The sequence below is a fragment of the Vespa mandarinia genome, chromosome 5, assembly GCF_050613455.1.
Source record: "Vespa mandarinia isolate Hongniang chromosome 5, ASM5061345v1, whole genome shotgun sequence".
In the NCBI taxonomy this organism is placed as follows: domain Eukaryota; kingdom Metazoa; phylum Arthropoda; class Insecta; order Hymenoptera; family Vespidae; genus Vespa; species Vespa mandarinia.
In genome coordinates, this window is record NC_140814.1 from 3697501 (window position 1) to 3720000 (window position 22500).

A 22500-nucleotide genomic window follows, 5' to 3' on the forward strand; every position below is an offset into this window, starting at 1 on the left:
GCCGGCCGGCTGTTGGACGGCTTCGTCGAGCAGCAGCATCGTCGGTCTCTCTGAAGAAGGGCCGGTGCGAGCGGCCCTTCAGGCCACTTTGCATAGCCGAGGCTCATCGGCTACGGCGGACCTCCCACGGGCCGACCGGCTCCGAGCCATCGAAGATACCTTCTTCTTCTTCTTCTTCTTTTTATTTCTCTTTCTTTTTATTTTATGTTTTGTGTCCTTCTCTACCTTGTCTTTTACTCCCGCGCCTCACCTCACCTCACCTCACTACACTTCGTCTCTCTCTCTCTCTCTCTCTCTCTCTCTCTCTCTCTATCTTTCTCTCTTTCTCTATCTCTCTTGGCGATTCGTCGAACCACCATGAGCCGCTCAATCGACGAAGATACTACGCTTTTGCAATCTTCAGTTCCGACCAAGGACGAAAGTGTGAATTATGAAATTGGAAGGTTACCAAGGTTGATACTTCTCTCTTTTTAATCACGATTAAAGATAAATACGTATTACTTGGCATATTTTTTTTCTACGATCATTGTTTTTCCACGATCGTTCTTTTTTTTTTTTGTTTTTCTTGTCTATGATCGTTTCTAATATAACGGCTAATTATTATTTCAATCACAATTAGCATAATCGTATTCCTTGCATATCTATATATCTATCGTGATAATTAATGATATTGCACAATTTTTTCTCTTCTCTCTCCTTTTCGATAACGTTTCTTCTTACTTTTATTGTATATAGATGCACAAAAAAAAATATATATATACATATATATGTATATATATATAAATCTTATATATAAGCATGTATCAGCCATTATAGTTTATGTATACATATTCTACGTACTTGGAACCGGGCATTCGCATGTTTCTATTCTCATGACCGAGCAACCTGTATAGCCGGCCTTGACTCGTAACTCCGCTCTCTTCTCTTGCGTCTGTAAAAAATGGCAGCGCGTCCGGTGCTCTTTTATCGAAAGGATGAAAGAGAGAAAGAGAGAGAGAGAGAGAGAGAGAGAGAGAGAGAGAGAGAAAAGAGAGAGAGAAAGAGAGAGAGAGAGAGAGAACCATGACGGGCTTTAATGCCCGTTCAATGCGCACTTATCGTAAAGGAGAACCTCTACAATGCCCTTCAAACCTATCAAAGCGAACCTACTCGAGCTCGATCTCTCTTGAACGGTCATACCGACGAAATGATCTCAAAAAATTCTAGATCAAAACATATATACATATATATATATATATATATATATATATATATGTATACATAAGATATATTATTTTGATATCGTAAGATTGAATATTGTAAAGCATATGAGTATCGTGAATACGTGACACGTGCTAGTTAAAAAAAAAAAAAAAAAAAAAAAGGAAAAAAGAAAAAAAGAAAAAGAAAAAAACCAACAATAACAGAAGAAGAAAATAAAAAAAAAAGATAACGACAGATCATGTAGTACACGTGTCCAGACGATACTCTTTGAAAAGAGAAGAAAGAGAGAAAAAAAGAAAAGCAAAAAAAGAAGAATAAGAAGAAACGAAAAAAGAAAAAGAGGAAGATTTTAAAGGGTATTATATTTTTTGTTCAACTCGCGACATTACTCAGCGATGCCTACACCACATTACATCCTTTTTATTCTTGGACGTTGAATTTTATTTTCATTCTTTCCGGACTGCACCCACCGAGGTGATCTTGCAGAATATCTTGCGTTGGAAGGTCAATCTCGTTCGTCCGAAGCAACGAAGAGAAAAGCCTGAATATATACTCTCTTTCTCTCTCTCTCCCTCTCTATCTCCACTCTTTCTCTTTCTCTTTCTCTCTCTCTCTCTCTCTCTCTCTCTCTCTCTCTCTCTCTCTCTCTCTCTTTCGATTATAGTTATGTACACCGGCTTCCGAGGTTACAGACGGTTAGTAAGAAATATTCCACGGGGCGATTGTATCGAATCAGACTGGTTCGAAGTCCGGTCTCTTGCTTCGGGCACCTACGTGCACGCATATCACACTCCGTGTTTATATACCATAGTATATATATATACATACATACATACATACATATATATATATATATATATATATATATGCCCGAAGCACTAGCTCGTCCTCCGATATTACTACCTTTGTCGTAACGAACCGTTAGTATGATTCTTTGTAATGAAACACCCCGTTCGGAAGTCGTTTAGTTCGATCGCTTGGTTAGTTCCAAACCCCTTTCCTTGATCCCCTCTTTATCCCTCCTCACCATTCCTCCCAATTTAAATCAAACGGAATTCATTTGATCGGTCGATCGATCAATCGAACGTTCAATTTTATCGGACATTTAACGTTATTATTAAAAATTGATAAACATTGTAGAAAATTTTCTTACCTATCAAAATAATTTGATTATACCGTACTATTCGTTAATAGTAAATGTAAAAGAAAAATCCATGTGAAATAATAAAACGAGTCAGTACTGATATACGACTCCCAGACAAAACCTTTCCTCTTTTTTCTTTCTTTCTTTTTCTGTTTTCTTTCTTTTTTTTTTTTTTTCTTTTTTTTTTCTCTTTTTCTTTTTCTTTCATGTTAGACGCCGAGCACGAACGTGAAACGTTTCGTGTAACTGTAACCTTTATAATCCGCTAATAAGAGATCGGATTCTTACGAAAACAGTAGTGTACATACTACCACCCGCATATCGGGTTCGCTGAATCAGCCTGAATTAACTCGTGATTCGAATCTATAATCTCCTGAGACCACGTCGATGGAAGTCCATTTGGACTCAGAGAAGAGAGAGAGAGAGAGAGAGAAAGGGATGCAGAATTCCTTGTCAAAAGCGGCTACGACCCTATCGCATGTTTGAACAATGGCGATTAACCCTTCATTCCATTGTATTGAACAAAACACGAAATTGGAGAAAACAACAACGTACACGTGATAATGGATGAACTTTGGCTATTGATGAAAAAGAGAGAAAGAGAAAGAGAGAGTGGAGGAGGAGGGTATACAGCATTGTTAATTGTGAATTGAATTAACGTTATCCATGCAACGAAGAGTGACAGCAATTAAGGAATACAAAAAGAACCTTGCGGGATAGCGATAACTCGTTTATTCATTTAAAACTCGTTTTCCTCCGATTGTTACGGCATGTTATTAAGATTAACAAGTTTGAAAATTAATTAAATGTAATTTGCATATTCATTAATCGGACTCCCAACGATATTAGAGATTATTCTTTCGTTAGATTTCCATTTTTATAGACTTTAAGAATTTGAATGAAATTTAAAATTGAATATTTTATTCGAATAAGCAATTTTCGTATCAGAGAAAGTACTGAATGTGTTTTCTATCTCTCTCTCTCTCTCTCTCTCTCTCTCTCTCTCTCTCTCTCTCTCTATATATATATATATATATATATATATATATATATATATAAATATGTCTATCTATCTATCTACCTCTCTATCTATCTCTATCTGTCTATCTATCCATCTGCCTGTCTGTCCCTCTATTTCTCTATCAACGCCTGTTAGAAATTAAAGTTATGGATCTAACGTCACGGAAGCAACGTTCCCGAAAACAACCGGAAATGTTGAATAAAGCAATACCCTACGTACGGGGACAGGGGTGACGTGAATTATACGCCTGACGTAGGCGCTCCACGTGGTGTCGAATTCTTCGAAACGAGCATGCTTAAGCTTCGAGAAATATATAGGTACTACCTATCGTATTATATCGAATATAAGATTAAAAAAAAAAAAAAAAAAGAAAGAAAGAAAAAAGAAAGAAACATTTTATTTTTCACCGAATTTCGAACGAAAGAAAAGAAAAAAAAGAAAAAGAAAATGAAGAAAAAGCAAAAAAAAAAAATATGCGTTGCACTTCACACACAATGCGTTCGTTTACGTTGACAAACGTTTACGATAAAAAAAAAAGAAGAAAAAGAAAAAAAAAAAACAAGAAAAAAAAAGAAAGAAAGAAAGAGAAAGAAAAGAAAAAGCGATAATAAAAATCACTTTTTAAATAAAAAATATAGGCTTCGAATAGATATATACATATATACATATATATCTGTGTGTATATGTATATTATTTATTTTTTCATTTTGATTATAGCCGAATCGGACATTTGCACGTTCGCGGCACGAACGGAACACTTTCACGTAACGAACAAACCATCAACGGCGTTGTTCACGTCGAATACAAGACCGAGAGCACTCAAGGAATTGTACGAGGCCGCCGGCGTCGTCGCTGTCAGAAGTTTGGATTCGTTGAGAAGGGATGGCAGCTCCATGGATATGTTCCTCTGCACACCCGTTCTTGGAAAGAGAAGGCGGGACCAAAGTCTCGACATCGAGTCCAGAGTCGTAAGTAATATCCCTCTCCACGGTTTTCGCGTTAAAAACCAAATATGAGTCCATCTCTTTCACTCTCTGTCTCTCACTCTCTATCTCTCTTTCTCTCTTTCTTTCTGTTTTCGACCTTTCACCTTTGCCTTTTCTCCCTATATCGCCGACTCTCAAACAAAACTCCGCAATTATTTAATTTGTCGTTCGCCGTACAAATAACATCGTACAATCATCCTACGTTGTCCCTATGTCCCTATGACCTTTTGCGAAGTCTTTCTTTCGTTCGTTCTTTCTTTCTTCTTCTTCTTTTTTTTTTTTTTTTTAGAAGGAGGGGAAAGGGGTAAAAATACTCTTCCCTTTCTCTCTTTCTCTCGAGACAAGCACCACGAAAAAAAGGAACTCCTTTGGACACAATCAAAAACGTTTGCTTTTACTTTCGAGTCAAACGAGCTAGCTCTTTTTCGAGAGTTGTTTTAGCTTTTGAGCTGGAATATTGAACAACCATATGGTATACTAAAAGAGAGAGAGAGAGAGAGAGAGAGAGAGAGAGAGAGAGAGAGAGAGAGAGAGAGAGTGAAAGAAGAATGGGAATGGGGATGTTACGATAGATCCATATATTACAAGATCTCCCCTACCATTTTGTTTTCGATCAATAAACAAAAATACGATCGGCAAAATTGAAAGTATTATTTAATAATTCCAAGATCAATGTTTACTGAACGTATTCGATTAAACATTTTTCATTGGTATTATAACTCCCAAGGGGCAAAATATCTTAGAAATTCTATTCTCAATAGACGTTCCTCTCAAAGTATATTTTACTTCGTACACATAAACCGGTAAGAAATCCTCGAGGCTTAACCATCCTCGAACTATTCGAACCTTTTCTTTTTTCCTATCACGCTTACATAATATCCGTCGATCTACCACGATTAGAGATCTCTTCTTCCCATGGTACATGTAAGTATCTACATTCTATAACGAAATGAAGGCTACGTGACGTCCATTTAAAATCTCTTCGCGGTACACGTATGTATATATGTATATATGTATATATATGTATGTATGTATGTATATACGTATGTACATACCACCTAATGCATGTACGTATAATATATCCTCATATGTATCGCTATAAAATTTGATAGAAATCGATGAAATCAAGAATCGAGGTTTGATAGTTGGTAGAGATTTCAAATGGTCGTGATAGAGAAAGAGAGCCGAAGAAGATTTATACGATCTCTCTCTCTCTCTCTTTCTCTCTCTCTCTCTCTCTCTCTCTCTCTCTCTCTCTCTCTCTCTTTCTCTATGGATTTTCTCAAGTTGGCGAGACGAGTACTCGATCTTTCCGATAAAAAGAGAAAAAGTAAACGGACGGGATGTCAGCGAACGGTTGTCTACTACCATCTCATCTTCACCCGAGAAAGGACTCCCGCGGTGAGCGGTAGCATTCCCTTCTTACCATAATCCTAGCCTGTCCTAACCAGCCATTCGTCTGTCCTTACGGAATTCGCAGCTACGAAACTCGATTGTTCTTGTCGAACGTGTAGATTCACATTATTCCAATTCACTTATCCCAATCGTTTATTAATTTCTAATATAATTTAATTAAAAAAAAAAAATCATTCTCCAATAAAACGAATCTTAATTGTATTATAACATTCGATTACTTTTTTTTCGCCTACCTCTTGCTTATTTAGTTCTTTTTTCTTCTTCTTTATTTCTTTTCTCGTTCGAAAAATATTAAGTTTCCGATAGAAAGAAAAATTAATAGGATTATTATTTTCAAGGTATATTGTAAGAAGACATTTTGTTGTTTTTTTTTCTTTTTTTTTTTTGCAAGAGACAGATGATTCGAACGACGATAGGGATTAAAAAGAACGATGATTATCACATCGCGTACCATGGAGATCGTTAATATACATCCGAAGTGTCGTAAATTATTCCTGTCCTGATAAACCTTAATTTATATCGTCGAAGAAGTTAATTTATATCGAGAGGAAGAGGAAGAAGAAGAAGAAGAAGAAGAAGAAGAAGAAGAAGAAGGAAAAGAAGAAGAAGAGGGAAGGCGTGGAGGGGGGGTTGGGAAAGCAGGGAGGCAGGTGGAAAGAGGAGAATAAGGAAGTTAAACGTAAGAGAGAGAGAAAGAGAGAGAAAGAGAGAGAGAGAGAGACATTGGATATCGCGCAATATCATTCTCATCGCTACGTCGTAGTTTCGCGGCAGCTGCTACTTCGTCCTTAAATGACGATGACGACGACGACGACGATGATAATGATAATAATAATAATAATAATGAGTTAATTCGTATCACCCAACTTCTGGTTACTTTCTAAGAGCTTCTTCATTTTTCCTCTCTCTCTCTCTCTCCCTCGTTCCTTATTCTGTTAAACATTTATGACTGTTCGTCGTTAGTCTTTAAAAAAGAAAAAAAAAACCACCCTTAGAAAATTTCTCAATATCCTTTAAGATCCTTGACTACCCTTTATCCTTCCTACCTTCCTTTTCCTCTCATTCTATTCTATCGTTCCATCGAGAGAGGAAAAAGAAATCAATAGGAGATATTGTTTAATGGACTATTTAGAGGAACCTTTTAGGAAAAGATTTGTAGTAGAAAATATCGAGTAATACAATCCGTTCCGTATTCCGTGCGTGAAAGTCGCTTGGTCAGAAGGTGACATCCGACAATGGCGTGTCCCCATGCAAGAAAGAGGAGCATAGTGCGTATAAAACACGTAGCCGTTTGCTTTTCGCCCGTCTCGGGTTTCTCGAGAGAAAAACAGAAGCAATAGGATGATAGTATAACGAAGACCGACTGGTGCCTACTATCTTTTCCTTTCTTCTTCCCACCCGTTCTCTCTCTCTCTCTTTCTTTCTCTTTCTCTTTCTCTCTCTCTTTCTTTCTCATGAAGACTTTGTCAAGAAGAGTCATGAAACTTTGAGATCGAGAAAAAATAAAGAAAGAAAGTCTCTCTTTTCTCTGCGATTCTGTTTCAGACTGAACGTTTATATTTCCTTTTCTTCCCCTTCTCCACTTATCAGCCATATCATCCGTATCCCACCCAACCCTATTCCCACATTCACTTACCTCAAACCCCTTAAAAACCCCACGCCCTTTTTTTTCTTTTCTCTACATATCTTTATCTCTCTTTCTCTTTGTTTTTCTCTGTCCTTTAGCCAGCTGCTATCGAAGATCTACGAAGATGGACATCGGCAGAGGCACTCGGAGACGTCACCGTGCCACCGGACTGCATGTCCAGAATCCTCGGAGACACGGCCGACGACGAAGCAGTGGATCACAAGTTGCCCAGTCCAGAGGAACAGGTTCAGGCTGTTGCACTCAAGTGAGTACTGAATTTATGTCCTCGTAAAGATACTCGATACTCGACCCTACTAAAATTAACTATACCTCCAGACGAGTTCTCTTACTCTTATTCCTTTCCTTTTGCTCTCCTCTCCAATCCCCCCTCTCCTTTCCCCTTTCTTTTTCTTCTTCCACTTATTCTTCTTTTATTAACAAAGATTTTTAATAAAATTCTGAACGCGTTATCGACGAGTAATTATTTTATTAATTAATTTACGCGGGAAAAGAAAATTTCAAGGTATTTCAAAAAAAGTAGATAAATTTATCTACTGCTCTTTCTCCCTCTCTCCCTCTCTCTCTCTAGTATAGAATACTAATGAGTTATACTACTTAAGTGTATCTAAGGGTGTTAAATTTATAGTTCCTATTAAAATAGTGGCAATTATTAAGTGAATAATATGCATTTTCTTATCAAGAATGCAGTTAGGCAACTATCAAAATTAACAATTAGATTCATTATAAAATTTGAAGGTGCCCAAGTCCATTCAACATTATTTAAGATGCTTCAAATTGAAGAAAACAATACTCAATTTATTTTACATATATTTAAAACACTTCGAAAACATAATTTATGCGATTTAAAACATATTTTAACTACATAACGTACAAAATTACGAACATAAATTTATTACAAAACAATTTACTACTCATCTAGATTTTGTGTGTGTGAAAGGGATTTGAAGAAATCATGATGTTCCGGTGGTATATATCCTAATAGGTCAATTATGTCCTTGAATTTTGTTGTTGGAATTTATCCGAAATTTTTATACAGTGGTGTATTGACAGTGATTTTCGAACTTACTTGGTCTACACCGACGTGGTAATAAATTCAGGACTTTAAAATTTTCATTTTCACTCATTGATCTCTTATAGAAAATTTTATATTATAAAGAAATATTTTTTATTTCTTTTTAATTCAAGGATTTTCATTTATTTGTATAATAATTTTTACAATGATACACATTCAAGTGTTTCATCGAAAAATAATTTCTTTTTTGTTTAAAACAAATTGAAATTATATACAAACGGAAAACGACGTTTAAATAATAAAATCTTATTTGTACAAATAACTTTATGGAAATAAAAAATAAATAAATAAATAAATAAATAAGAAAGAAAACAAAAAAAAGAGGAAAGCTTCTATTTCAATAATCACTCTTAAACAAATAATAATTGTTTCATCGAAATATCGTTGCTCAAACGAAGCCACAAATTTTTTGGATAAACCTCCTAATACGATACATAAGGCTTTTCAATGAAATATTCATTCGATTTCAAATCGAACAAATATTTTTTTTCTCTTTTTTACATTTGTCGGTAAACAAAAAGAAATTAATATGTTATTTAAATCATATAATTACTTATAATAAAATCATTCTTATCAATTCAATCGTTATGATATGATTGTTTTCTACATCTTTTTGCGCAAATGCGTATTGGAACATATGTTCATAAAGAATTCCTTAAGATGAGACGAACAACGATTTAAATTTTTTATAAGACTATTTAAAGTCTTTCTACCTGATATTTAGAAGAACTCCTTTTGTACTATGAGAGACTGAGAAGCAGAGAGAAAAAATGGCTAAATACAGAATGGCGGGGCAGGGCTAACCTAATAGTAGGAGAGCCTAAGTATCCCAGGGAGCGTGGCTAAACTAGTAGGAGGCGGGGCCAAGTAACCCAGGGGGCGTGACCAAACTAGTAGAGACGGGGCCAAGCCCCCAGGAGGCGTGGCTTAACTAGTAGGAGGCGGGGCCAAGCCCCCAGGAGGCGTGGCTTAAGTAGTAGGGGGCGGGGCCAAGCCCCCCGGGAGGCGTGGCTAACCTGGTAGGGGGGGCTTAAATAGTAGGAGGCGGGGCCAAGTCACCAGGAGGCGTGGCTTAACTAGTAGGAGGCGGGGCCAAGCCCCAGGAAGCGTGGCTAAACTAGTAGGAGGCGGGGCTAACCTGGTAGGAGGTGGGGCCAAGCCCTCAGGAGACGTGGCTAAACCAGTAGGGGCGGGGCTAACTTGGTAGGGGACGGGGCTAAATTGATAGGGGGCGGGGCTAACTTGGTAGGGAGCGGGACTAAACTGGTAGGAGGCGGGGCCAAGTCCCCAGGGGGCGTGGCTTAACTAGTAAGGGGAGGGGCCAAACACCTCAGGGGGCGTGTACTGTTGTTTTTCTCCTGGATTTTCTAAGATAGTCATATAGTCAATAGACAAAATAGTCATTTATAGTCATTTATAGTCCTTATAGTCAGTATAGTCGATATAGTCTTTTGTAGTCCTTATAGTCACTTATAGTCTTTATAGTCAGTATAGTCTGTATAGTCATTTGTAGTCCTTATAGTCATTTATAGTCATTTATAGTCATTTATAGTCAGTATTGTCATTTATAGTCACTAGTGATATGCTCAATAGACACATAGTCAGTAGTCAACAACTTTCACTATATGTACAATTTTCTACTACCATGGGAATCACGCCGATTAGATAAGCCATGTTGTGATGATACCATTAACTCTTTGAATACTATGGGCGCACATATGCGTGCAGGGAAAGCTATCGATATAGACTATGTAAGTAAATACGCGTCTGGCAAAAATATGCCCATAATTATGAAAGTGTTCTAAGTCAAAATATCAAAAAAATGAGTTTATCACTAATTTTACATCTACATTATCTTAAACTAGATGTATTTAATATGATTTTTACGATATCGTCAAAAATGAACTTTTAGATAGTGGATGTAATTTCAACGTTATACGGAATTCATTTAGTGTTAATTATGAAAGTGATCTAAGTAAAAAATTTGAAGAAATTACATATAAACATAACTTGAAAATGGCGCGTGGCCCTCTTCGACGCGTTTCTGAGCTACTTAGTAAGCTGGTAAAATAAATAATAACGAAAACGCCAATTCATTCCGGTTTAAGATGCCTGAAATTTCACGAAAAGCAGATGAAATTAAGATAAAAGCTGTACGAGAACATATTTTAAGTTTCCCAGAATATGAGAGCCACTACACCAGAGCTCGTCACACTCCTGGTCGAAAATATTTGAATCCTGGCCTAGATATTCGTAAAACGTATAGCCTATATGTAGAGAAATGTGAGGAAAATAACCAATCCTTTGTTAAGGAATGGATCTACAGGAAAATATTTAATACTGAATTTAACTTAAATTTCCATGCTCCTCGAAAAGACACATGCCAAAAATGCGATTTACTGAATGGAAAAAATGAAGCATGCAATAATGAGGGAGAGAAATTACATCTTAGAGAAAGTCATGATGTACATTTACAAAATGCCGAACGAGCTAGGAACTGTCTTGCAGAGGACCAGTAAAAAGCAAAAGAAAATTCCAGCGAATATTACGGAAAATTCAATGGATGAGATTCTTGAAAAATGAACCTTATAAAATGTTTTATAAAACTTCTTTAGATATTTCTAAATTCCACGGTTTGGATCTTTCACCAAAAAGAGGAAGATCAAAAATATACAAAAATATTAAATTACTTCTATTATACACCACCCCTAGACCAGTAACGGAAGAAAAACATAAAGATAACATGTGTTTACAACCATACATCCCTTCAGTTTATCAGGAACATTTTAAGAATCATAAAAACTAGAAAAAATGATAAAAATGGATTACTTTTTAAAAATAATTAATAAATGTTCATGAATTATTTCATTAAAGTTATTGTTTCAAATAAAACTCATAGTTCTTTATTGTTTTAAGTTATTTATAGAACATTCAATTAATTTTGAAAATAGTCTAAGTCAATTAGAGCTTTAAAAACAACATTTTCGTATGAAATTCATACAAAATTTCATATTCATAATAAATTTCCATTAATCAAAAATAAGAAACTGTCGCATCAGATAAAAATAATATAAAAATATTTTTTAATTCGTTCAAACGCAATTCATTAAATATCTCGAAACAAGAAATATATGACTTAGACCACTTTCATAATTATGGGCACATATGTTTCTGTGTAATCATTAAGTGCAAATTGCGATAATGATGTTTTCAATAAGAATTCATTGTTAACGATAATGGCAATTCGTTCTCGTCGACGTTATTGTTATTATAAAAAAAAAAAAAAGAAAAGAAGAAAAAAAGGGAAAATGAACGTATATATATATATATATAATATATATATATATATATAATATAATATATTATAATATAATATAATATAATATAATATTATATATATATATATCCTTTTTTACGTACGTAAAATATTCGAGTAGTATCGATGACGATTAGGATCGTATAATGTACGTGGTAATATTAGAAAATATAGAAAACGAGAGAAAGAGAGAGAAACTTATTATCAAAGTACACTACTCTTTAATGTATACTTTCTCTTTTGAATGTCGATCTATACTTACAGTTAATAGTATCATAAATCTTCGAGATCGTCTTCGTGAAAGAATATTTAAAAAATTTTTCTAACTTCTCATACACATACATACATACATACATACATACATACATACATACATACATACATACATACATACATACATACATACATACGCACACACATACATATATGCATACATACATACACATACACATATGTACATGTATGTGCGTATAAAATTCGATAAGTATAATATAAGAGAAAATCAATGATGATGCGTGACTCATGAATATCCACAGATTCCCGGCGGAAATCGTTGCGGTGGATGTAAGCGGAAGAGGGTTCGAAAGGATGTCAATGAGAAGAAGGTCCTTGCTGTCTGGTCCGGAGATTCAACAACAAGAGACAAACGTTAAAAGACGATCGAGACCACGAAGGCCAAGGGGAAAGAGACGAAATACGATCGCTGGTACCGATCAAAAGGAAATTCGTCAAGCTATCGGAGGGTAAGAGATTCCTTCTTTCAAACTAGACGTTGACATCGAATCTCGATCGATATTTCGATATGGTGAAGTTAGTCGAGGAGATACTGACGCATAGCATCGCTTTATTCAGACGCTACTGGTCGGTTCGCATGTCTCAGCGTAACGCGGTAAGAACAAGGTGAAAAAAATGTGTTTGATGCTTAAAACGAATGATACGGATTTAACTTTGTTTGTTTATTCTTGGATAAACAATTTTATATGCCTACATTAAATTTATCCTTTATTTTATTGCCTTACGACGATAAAGTTCACGACGTGAAAGATCATGCATGTCTTTTTGAAAGTATCATTATGTAATAACATTGCAATCACGTATGATCGAGACGAGATCGCACTAATCACATTAATCGATATCTTACGATCATCCAAACATAAATGTTAGCATGATAAAGATTCTTATTAAGTATATATGTACATGCGTGCGTGTGTGTGTGTGTGTATGTATGTTTGTAGTTAATTTCGTGAGAAGAACGCACGATAGATCTTTCTAAAAAGGATAGGTTTTTTCCTAACATTCCTTCTACGTGTTCAGAGAAACGACGGGAGACGAGCCGGAAGAAGCAATGCCTAGCACAACACCGAGAGCTCATCGTTCGGCTAGTACCGACATACTTGGTTCGTCGAAGAAGGATACATCGACGGAAAAGAAGTCCCATTTCAATACTTTGAAGGCTTGGGGAATGTCCAGGCTAAAGTCGATCGGTCAAAATAAATCAGGTGCGCAACAACAACAACAACAACAACAACAACAACAGCAACAGCAACAGCACCAGCAACAACAGCAACAGGAAACGAGCGAATCGAACGCAAACAGATCTGAGCAGGGTCAAAGCCAATCGAGATCGTCGCCGCCGGACGAAACGAATATTTACGAGACTGTTAACAACAGACGTAAAAAGGACAAGTCTCACCATCAAAGGAAACCAAGCTCATCAAGTTCAAGCGGTAAGAGTACATCGTCGATTCCTGTGTCGATCCCTACGTCGATTCCAGTATCGATCCCGTCGAGTACCGAGAGACAGGGTAGCGTTAAGTTGCGCGAAAGCGCGGCACAAAGGAGAGAAAGACGGAAAGGTACTAGCCGCGATGACGCACCTCATTCCAGTTCAGGAAATTGGAGCGCATCTTCGGAAAGTGGTAGAGCTAGTATCGGAAGCGAGACTACAACGACGACTCATCAACCGAGGTAAACTGTCTTACTAAAATTATTTTTACTATCCATTTTTTTTATACATATATATATATATATATATATATATACTTTTATATATATATAAATATATATTAAAAATATATATATATATATATTTTTATACATATATATATATATATATATATGTATAAATCTCAATAAAAACCACGTTAATAAATGCACGATTACGATCATTCGTTAAAATTTAAACAGATCGACGACCACAGCATCGATTGGTACATCCTCGACTTCGTTGAGCAACGCGAGACGTCTCAAAGGAAGAGACACTTCGGCTTCCTCTTCGGTCACCTCGGAGGGCACCTTAACTCCCGACATCATACAGGATATATCAGTAGTACCGTTTTCCGACGACGGCGAGACATCGTCCGTATATTCCTGCGATACCGAAGGTTATTACACTTCCTTCCACGTCGATTCTGGATTAAAAACATTAAGAGAAGAAGAACCACTTCCTCAAAGTCCGCTCACGAAATCGAACGGAGTTGGTTCTGATCCAACCTCGCCGATCATCGAAAACGAGTACGAATTGTTCGGCCGAGGATCAACTTCGACGACCACGAGCTCAGCTGGTACCGTTTGTACGGCCCTGTTGGCACCACCACCGCCGGAAAGAAAATCCAGTTTAACAGTAGTCGCTATGGTGAATACTGAAAATTTTGTTTCAAAGTTAATCCATGCTACTTTCTTTTTTTTCTTTTTTTTTTTTAATATTCTCTTCATATTTATTATTATCGTTTTATTATCTTTAGGTCCATGGAGAAAATCAAAACGGTGGCGAGTCACCGGACAGTGGTCACAACACTTCTTCCTCGCCGGTCGAGTCAGCCTCGAGTCCAGCCTGCACCGGAAGATCCTGTTCGGAATTCGAGTACTCCGAATCGAGCGATCTCGAGGGTTGCGAGAGGATCGAGAGAATTCGTTCGAAAACCGCGATCAATTCAAGTCGGATACCATCTATGTGCGTTATAACTCCGCCCTGTTCCGACGACGAACACGTCAAAGACGTCGATCCCTCGGAAAAAAAGCATCAAGTTCGAAATAAAAATGACGTTCAAGCCGCAGGATCGGTATTGATGTCTGCCACTGTTGGAACCTCCAAAATGGAAGTGATCAATGGACAGGATAAGAACCTTTACGCTACCGTCCAACATGTAATACCGTCTTCCACTAATAACAATAGCAGCGACAACAACGGCAACTCCGACAGACCTATTACGAACAATCATCAATCGTCACAAATTAAAATCAGCCCGTTGAGCGGTGTTTTGGGTAAACTTCGTGGCGTACTTCCAGGTAGGAAGCACGTTTCGAAAAACGTGGTTCATGGTCTTACCAACGTGGACTCCGGCGACTATGTTACGATAGCCGACGTGAGGAATAATAATGACAAACGACCGGAATCAGGATCATCATCCAGCACGACCTCCTTGGCCCGTTCGCCTACCACTTACGCAAATTCCGATATATTTAAGAGAGACGCCGAATATGTCTGTCTGAGCGAATTGCCGAAGAAACCGGACTCGTCCTTGGAAAGGAAGAGACAGGGCGCTAGAGTTACTTTAGATTCCGAAGGCAAGGTCGTTTATTCATCGGACAGTCTCAAGAGAAGAAAAGGGGCACACACGACCTTCAATCCAGGTAAGATTTTTAGATATTGTAAGATGTTACATTTGTTTAAATGGAATAAATATTAATGAAAGAAAATGATTACACCGTATACGTAGGTCCATTCGTAAGAGAAGGAATATCACCTAACCCATCACCCTTATTACGTCGAGCAACTCCAAATGTACGAGCGGTTACAAAAAGTCAGGACACCGTCGACAGCAGTGAAAAAAAGATACCATCTCCTGCGACATCGCCTACCCCGTCACCTACGTCACCTACGTCGCCACCTACGTCACCGCAATTGGGTAAACTCATTATTCGGGCGGCGAAGAGCCCGGACAGAGCCCCGAGTCCCGACTACGTGAGGACACCCGCGACCGTGGTGGGTCCAAAGAGTCCCACAAGTCCTCACAGACAAGTACGGGGAGCGTACGTCAACGTGCAGGCTGGCGACGAAGGTAAGACGACCGCGAACCCGAACGAGATCGTTGTTAAGCCTATGGAAATATCACGGAATCGATGCGACGATGACGCGAAACCTTCTTTTACAACAAAGAATTCTTTGCCTATTGGAAAGAGTAATCTAAGTACCATTTTGTTATCATCTAACTTTAATCCCACCAGAACAAATTATCTGGATGATAATCATCCTGTCGAACTAAATAACATCGAGACGATGAATCATCAAGTACAATCGAACATACATGATTTAGCTAACGTCGATATGGTCGACATAACAAATTCACAATTGAATTTAGATAAACCCTCATCTTTCTATCCAAAGATCTTAAAACCAAGTGGTAACACGCCAAAATTAAGTAGAAAATTATTGATATCCGACTTCGATACTCCTAACTTTTGTAAAAAAATTCTTGGTCAAAACGAAATAGAAAATACTATAGAACTCGATCGTTTTATAAATGATGAACAATCATTGTCGACGTTCTTTCATACGACGAACGATAATAACTCGATGAGTAAAGATTCTCTCGTAGAATATACGGACAACAATTCCGAATCAAATTCTGATTCGAATTCGACGAAAAGAGGAAACCGTGATGATAGGATAGATCGAAAAATAAAACGTAGCGAGAGTTATCGAATGGCTAACAGTCCTATAATGTTCATCAAAAAATTTTCCAGCGGTACCGAGAAATCCTCAAAGATATTCCGTACTCCTTCCGAAGAATTGCAAGAGGAATTGCTTAAGGAAAGGATAAATTATCCTGAAACGGTATCTAGTCCAGAACCACCGATTGAGCCAAACGTTAATTATGGAAACGGAAATTTAAAGATCACGATGCCAATCGTAATACCTAGTAGTCCAAGACCAAGAGCTTTGGATCTACAGCCTGTCAAAGTTCTCGAATATTCTGGCAACGACACTGAAATTTGGTAGAAACAAAAAAAAAAAAAAATCAATAAATCATTTCACATATCTTTTCCTATAATCAAGATAGATATATCATTTCAAGGATTAAACAGATATTATAGAATTTGTTCGAAATTATTTGATTCTTGGACACCGTATATCGTCTAATAAAGACTAATGGCTCAAGGACCAATTAGATATCGTAATTGGCGCGGAAAGTTGCATTCGAAGTCATGGGCTTTATCTCGGAATTGGCGTTATGCAAAGAAAGAGGAAGTGTCGGCTAGCGAGTGTCATTGTCTCGAGACATATAGGGGCATACGCTAAACGAACCGTTCGACGGTCAAGATAACAAGATCTAACGATTCTCTCTCTTTTTCTTTCTCTCTCTCTCTCTCTCTCTCTCTCTCTCTCTCTCTTTCTCTCTCTCTCTCTCTCTCTCTCTCTCTCTCTCTCTCTCTCTCTCTCTCTCTCTCTATTTCTATCTGTCTCTCTTTCTCTCTTTCTAATGCCTAGCGGCAAAGAGTGATATGGCAGAAACCATTGCGTTTGTTCTATCTAACACGTCCGAGCTTGGCCAGCTGCAAGCTGGACTCATATTTAATGTTTCAGAGAAAGATAAATGTCATTTTCTATCGGTATGTTCATTGTTCAGTTCATGGAATATTTTAGAGTTCAATAGTTTCATCGATAAACTGTTTAGAGACAAACATCCCCAACGAAGAATACTCGTTGTAAGATTAAAAGATAAGTTTTATCTAGTTTTCGAGTTTACTTTCGATTTATCTTCGTTTATATGTACTTAGAACGAACGTACTTTTTCTTCTGAATTTTCCGCGATTTTCTTACGATATAAGCTCACAAGTTAATCGTGAGATTTGCGATCAAGGACACGTTCAAGTAAATATCAAGAATCTTTTGGTATATATTGACTTTTTTTTTTTCTTTGTCGCATCGTCGTTTACTTATCAACAGATAACTTGTTGATAGTAAATCATTTAAGCGCAGAATATTTGCGTAATTTGGAAAAAAGAAAATAAATAAAATAAATAAATAAATAAGAAGATTGCAATGGCAATTAACGTTTCGGAATACGTATCTTTTTCTTTTTTGTTTTTTTTTCTTTTATTTATTTTTTTTTCGTTTCCCTTTTCTTTTTACGCGTTCTTCTTGAGAAGATCATCAGTTCAATGGGTCGAATAGAAAATTTTCCGCTATGTCCTGATGGTATGCGAAGGAGGGTTAAATCTCTCGGGGTCTCGATAAACTGGAAAACTCCAGGGAGCCCCCAATGAAGAAGCTTCACTTTGTTAGCCCTTATCGGAGTCATTAGCCGCTGGCTCAATAGCCAACGGAGTTGCATCAGACACGCGATGTTTATCCCACTTGATAATACCAGAAGATTCTGATAAACAAAAAATCCCTCCCGCTCGTCGTAAATAGAAATACTTTCTTGGAGTGGCTGACGCGGCTTTCAGTTCGCTTTAAACCGATTAACCCTCATGATTCGTGCAACAGTGTTCTTTCAGGAGTGACCGTTTCTGATAGAACCAATACGTCGTCTAATATAGCAATATTCCATCGTAAATTTTATAACGAATTTTAATAATGAAACGAGCTAAAATACGATCGAATAATCTTAACGTTAATAGAATCTTGAAAGAATATTCGAGAATTTTTAACGATAAAGAAATAGGATCGATGATAATCGTTAAACGTTCGAATAGAATCGAATTGAATAAATCAATGTGACTCGTAACTCGAAAGTAATATTTTTATTGTTTCCCGTTAAAGAGGAAATTTAAATATTTCGCGGGCAATACAATGATAAGACGATATCAGTGGATGAACGAGAGGAGAAAACTTTGTCGCTAGACAACCAGCCGCCAGTCACGATAATCTAACTCATTTGCTCGCTCGTTCGTTCGTTCGTTCGTTCTCTGTTACCAAACGCGACCAGCTGCTACTTTTTAAACGACCGTTCGACCGACGATCAGTCTTTCACAAACGATTCAACATGCTGGCGAGACATTTATTATTCATTGCCACTAGACGACCACGTAAGTCATTTTCATCAACATTATTATCATCCTAATTATTGCGAAGACGTCATCATTTTTCGACTCGACATACGATTTATTTCTTTCGTCTTTCTAGTTTCTCACGTAGCTGTCTCCTTTGTTTCTCTTTCTGACAACAACAGCGCGGTATGACTAATCGACCACTTTTTCTCTGACCCTTCTTCTTTATGACGTCAGATCAGACGAAATCATTGGATATAGCGACTAAACAAAAAAAAAACAAAAAAAAAAGGGAGAAAGAAAAAGAAAAAAAAAAGAAACAAAACAAAACAAACAAAACATATTCTCCTTATTCTTGTTCTTACATTTTTCTTATTATAAATTTCTATTCGGTAATTATATCTGTTGTTTAAATTAACGCGAAACGGTGTGGTAAAACGTCTTAATAATAACGGGATTATACGTCTTATAAATTCTATCGGATTGACGACATAGAATTTTTTAATACATAGTAAACCTAATCTCGCGTCAGTTAATCGACAAGATAAATAAACGATGCATAATAGTGCTTAGTGTTTCATAACTTTCTCTTTCTCTCTCCTTCTCTCTCTTTCTCTTTATATATACATATATATATATGACATATAGAAAAATCATTGAAGGAAAGAAAATGCAAAGATCTTTAATATTTCTAAATTTTCATTGGTAATCGCAAGAAATGATATAAAATTCATAAGAATAACATGTGACAATATTATTGAAAATTTCTTATTTGTGGTCTTATAAGAGATATAAATAGATTAGCTGCACTGGTGGCACCTTTGATAAGGGGCAAAAGTTATCGATACAAAGTGCCAATTCTTTCGCGATTTTATATGATCCCTGTGTTATGAAACGAGACAATTTCAAAGAGAATCTTCGTTATTATTATAAATAATTGAGAGAGAATAAAAACGATTCTTTTCTCTCGTCGACAATTATTACTACTACTGTTACTATTACTACTATTATTATTATTATTACTATCTTCTACGAAAGACTAACTTCATTCGTAGATTCCAAGCGGATCGTCGAACTCACTTTCCGGAACGTTTTCCTCTCGCTCTTTGTATCTCTCTCTCTCTCTCTCTCTCTCTCTCTCTCTCTCTCTCTCCGTCTCTCTCTTTCTCTCTTTCTCGTTACGATGGTATCTTCTACTAACTGACATGAGAGGAAGGAGAAAGACTCGCATAATTTTATTCCTTTTCGTATAACTATATTCGTTTATGCATAAGCTTTCTTCGTACTTACACGTACCGCTTCAAACGTACCACCAACCAATAGGCATATCTTCTACCCAAACAGTATTGCCACGAAGCGTCGTAAATTCTTAATTTCAATGGATATTCAATATACGGAGAAAACGCGATGTGAGTGGAACTATGCAGATTCGCAACGCAAATGTCTTGGCATAGAAGAATATTTCTTTTCTTTTTTTTGTTGTTTTTTTTTATTTTTTTTTTTTTTTATTTCTTTGTTTTTTTCTCTTTTCGCAAGAATATTTTTTCCCTTTTTTTTCTTTCTTCTCGCTCTCTCTCTCTCTCTCTCTCTCTCTCTCTCTCTCTCTCTCTCTCTCTCTCTTTCGAAAAACAAAAACAAAAGTAAAAAACGAAAGAAAAAATAAAAGAAAAAGCGGAGGACGTTCCTCCAACATGAACAGCGTAGAGAATAGAGTAGTGGTCGTATACAGTTTTGAATATACGAATGATGCATACATTGTGGCAATTCAATTACGAAATTAGTCGTTTCAAAGCGCATCTGTTTCCATCGCAAAGATCTTCTTCCCTTGTTCTCTTTTTTCTCTCTTTTTTTTTTTCTTCTTTCCTTTTTTTTCTCTTCTTCTTCTTTTCTTTTACTTAAACGGATCACAGTCTTATCAGGGAAAAAATGTCTAGCTATGTCAAAGGACACGACAAAATTGATGGTCGTTGAAGCTTTATCGCATTTTTATTAATTGAATGAAATTCGACCTAATTCTTGTCAAATCAAATTTTAATGCGTTCTCCTTAATTACCCTAATTTCTTTCTCTCTCTCTCTCTCTCTCTTACTCTCTCTCTCTCTCTTTTTCTCTCTATTTATCTAACTCCTGTTAATTAATCCAATTTTCATCAATGATTTATCAAGTCTGTTTATGCGAATGATTAGCTCGCTTATCATATTACGAATTATATTTTCGTAACGTCGCCTGAATGTCTGGTCGTGTGTTTGCAAAACAGAAGGAGTACAAGGAGCACTCGTATAATCGCGCGCGCGCGCGCGCGCGTGTATATGTGTGTGTGTGTGTATGTGCGTGTGTATTACGTGAAACACATTGCTGAATAACTATATTAATCGAAACACGTCGATCACGTGTTTCCTTTTTAACACATACACAGGCGGACATGCATACGCACACGTATACACGCATGGATTAAAACGAAATAATAAATATTAAGAGAGAAAATTAACGGAACTTTATGGAATTCGATGGAAATGCAAGGAACGCATATCCATCGTAAAAGTATGCGTATTTAATTTTTATAATTTCTTTTCTTCATCGTACACAGAGCATCACAGAACATTACGTACATACTACATACATCTTTGATAACATAATTCGAGGGCATTGAAAGATTTATCGTAAAATTATGAAACTTACGTATATTATCCCGTTTAGATTAATCGATTCACAATAAAGTCTAACAATGTTTATGTATATTTGAATTTAAATTTCATTCGAGATAATTTAAATCTTGATAATTTTACTTGATACACTTGATACACTTATATGCGTATATATTTTATTATTAATTCTTTCTTTTTCTTTCTTTCTTTCTTTCTTTCTTTCTTTTTCTCTCTCTCTTTCTCTCGCTCTCTTTTTCTTTCTTTCTCCCTTTTTCTCTTTCGTAAGATTCGCTAATCGCCAACGGAAAATTTCGTTTAGTATTTATCATCGCGAGTCGGGTCACTCACGTTTTATTCAATATCAACGAGGAATCCGTTATTTTCGCGCTAATTAAAAGAAAATAAGAAAAAAGAAAAGGATAGGAAGAAAAAGAAGAAGAAGAAGAGGGAAAAAAAATATAAGAAAGAAAGAATGGGAAGAAAAATTAATCAACATGCAGAACGACCTCGAAACATCATTCGAAATAATTCTAATAAAAGTCGTTCGATCGGAATAATCGGATCATCGAATCGATTAAAAAAAAAATAAAAAATCCTCATTAAATCCAATATATAATGATAGATACGACAGTTCAGATCATCGTAATTGTTAGAAATTATATTGATGACATCATCGTCTGATCGGGTCGACCCACGCGAACTACTCTACACACAATATCTCGCTTATCAATGGAATATACCAAAAACTCTCTTGTCTGTTATCTTAAGCAAAGAACATTATATTGACGTGCTTCAAATCACTAAGCAATCCTGGCGCTACGAATTGAAATCCCTTGAATTGTTTTTTCTTAATGATCACACAGAAAGAAAAAAAGGAAGAGAGAGAGAGAGGTAGAGTGAGAGAGAGAGAGAGAGAGAAACGAATAAATATTTACGTACAACGCGTTACAACGTGCTCTCAGTTCTCTCTCTTTCTCTTTCTCTCTCTCTCTCTCTCTCTCTCTCTCTCTCTCTCTCTCTCTCTCTCTCTCTCTGTCTTTCTATTTCTCTTTCT

General features: G+C 36.5%; 1 protein-coding gene across 3 annotated transcripts in view; it reads left to right on the forward strand.

Annotated features, from left to right (window-relative positions):
- The window catches only part of gukh (NHS actin remodeling regulator GUK-holder), an 87017-nt gene that overhangs the window by 56026 nt on the left and 8491 nt on the right, over positions 1-22500 (forward strand). For 2 of the 3 annotated variants that reach the window (XM_085657349.1, XM_035866269.2), the window contains exons 2-8: positions 4086-4336; positions 7496-7662; positions 12343-12549; positions 13121-13774; positions 13994-14441; positions 14551-15439; positions 15526-15867. In XM_085657349.1, the coding sequence (XP_085513475.1) occupies positions 4086-4336; positions 7496-7662; positions 12343-12549; positions 13121-13774; positions 13994-14441; positions 14551-15439; positions 15526-15867 (2958 nt within the window). The remainder of the gene's footprint in view (positions 1-4085; positions 4337-7495; positions 7663-12342; positions 12550-13120; positions 13775-13993; positions 14442-14550; positions 15440-15525; positions 15868-22500) is intronic. The other variant, XM_085657350.1, reaches the window with a different exon arrangement.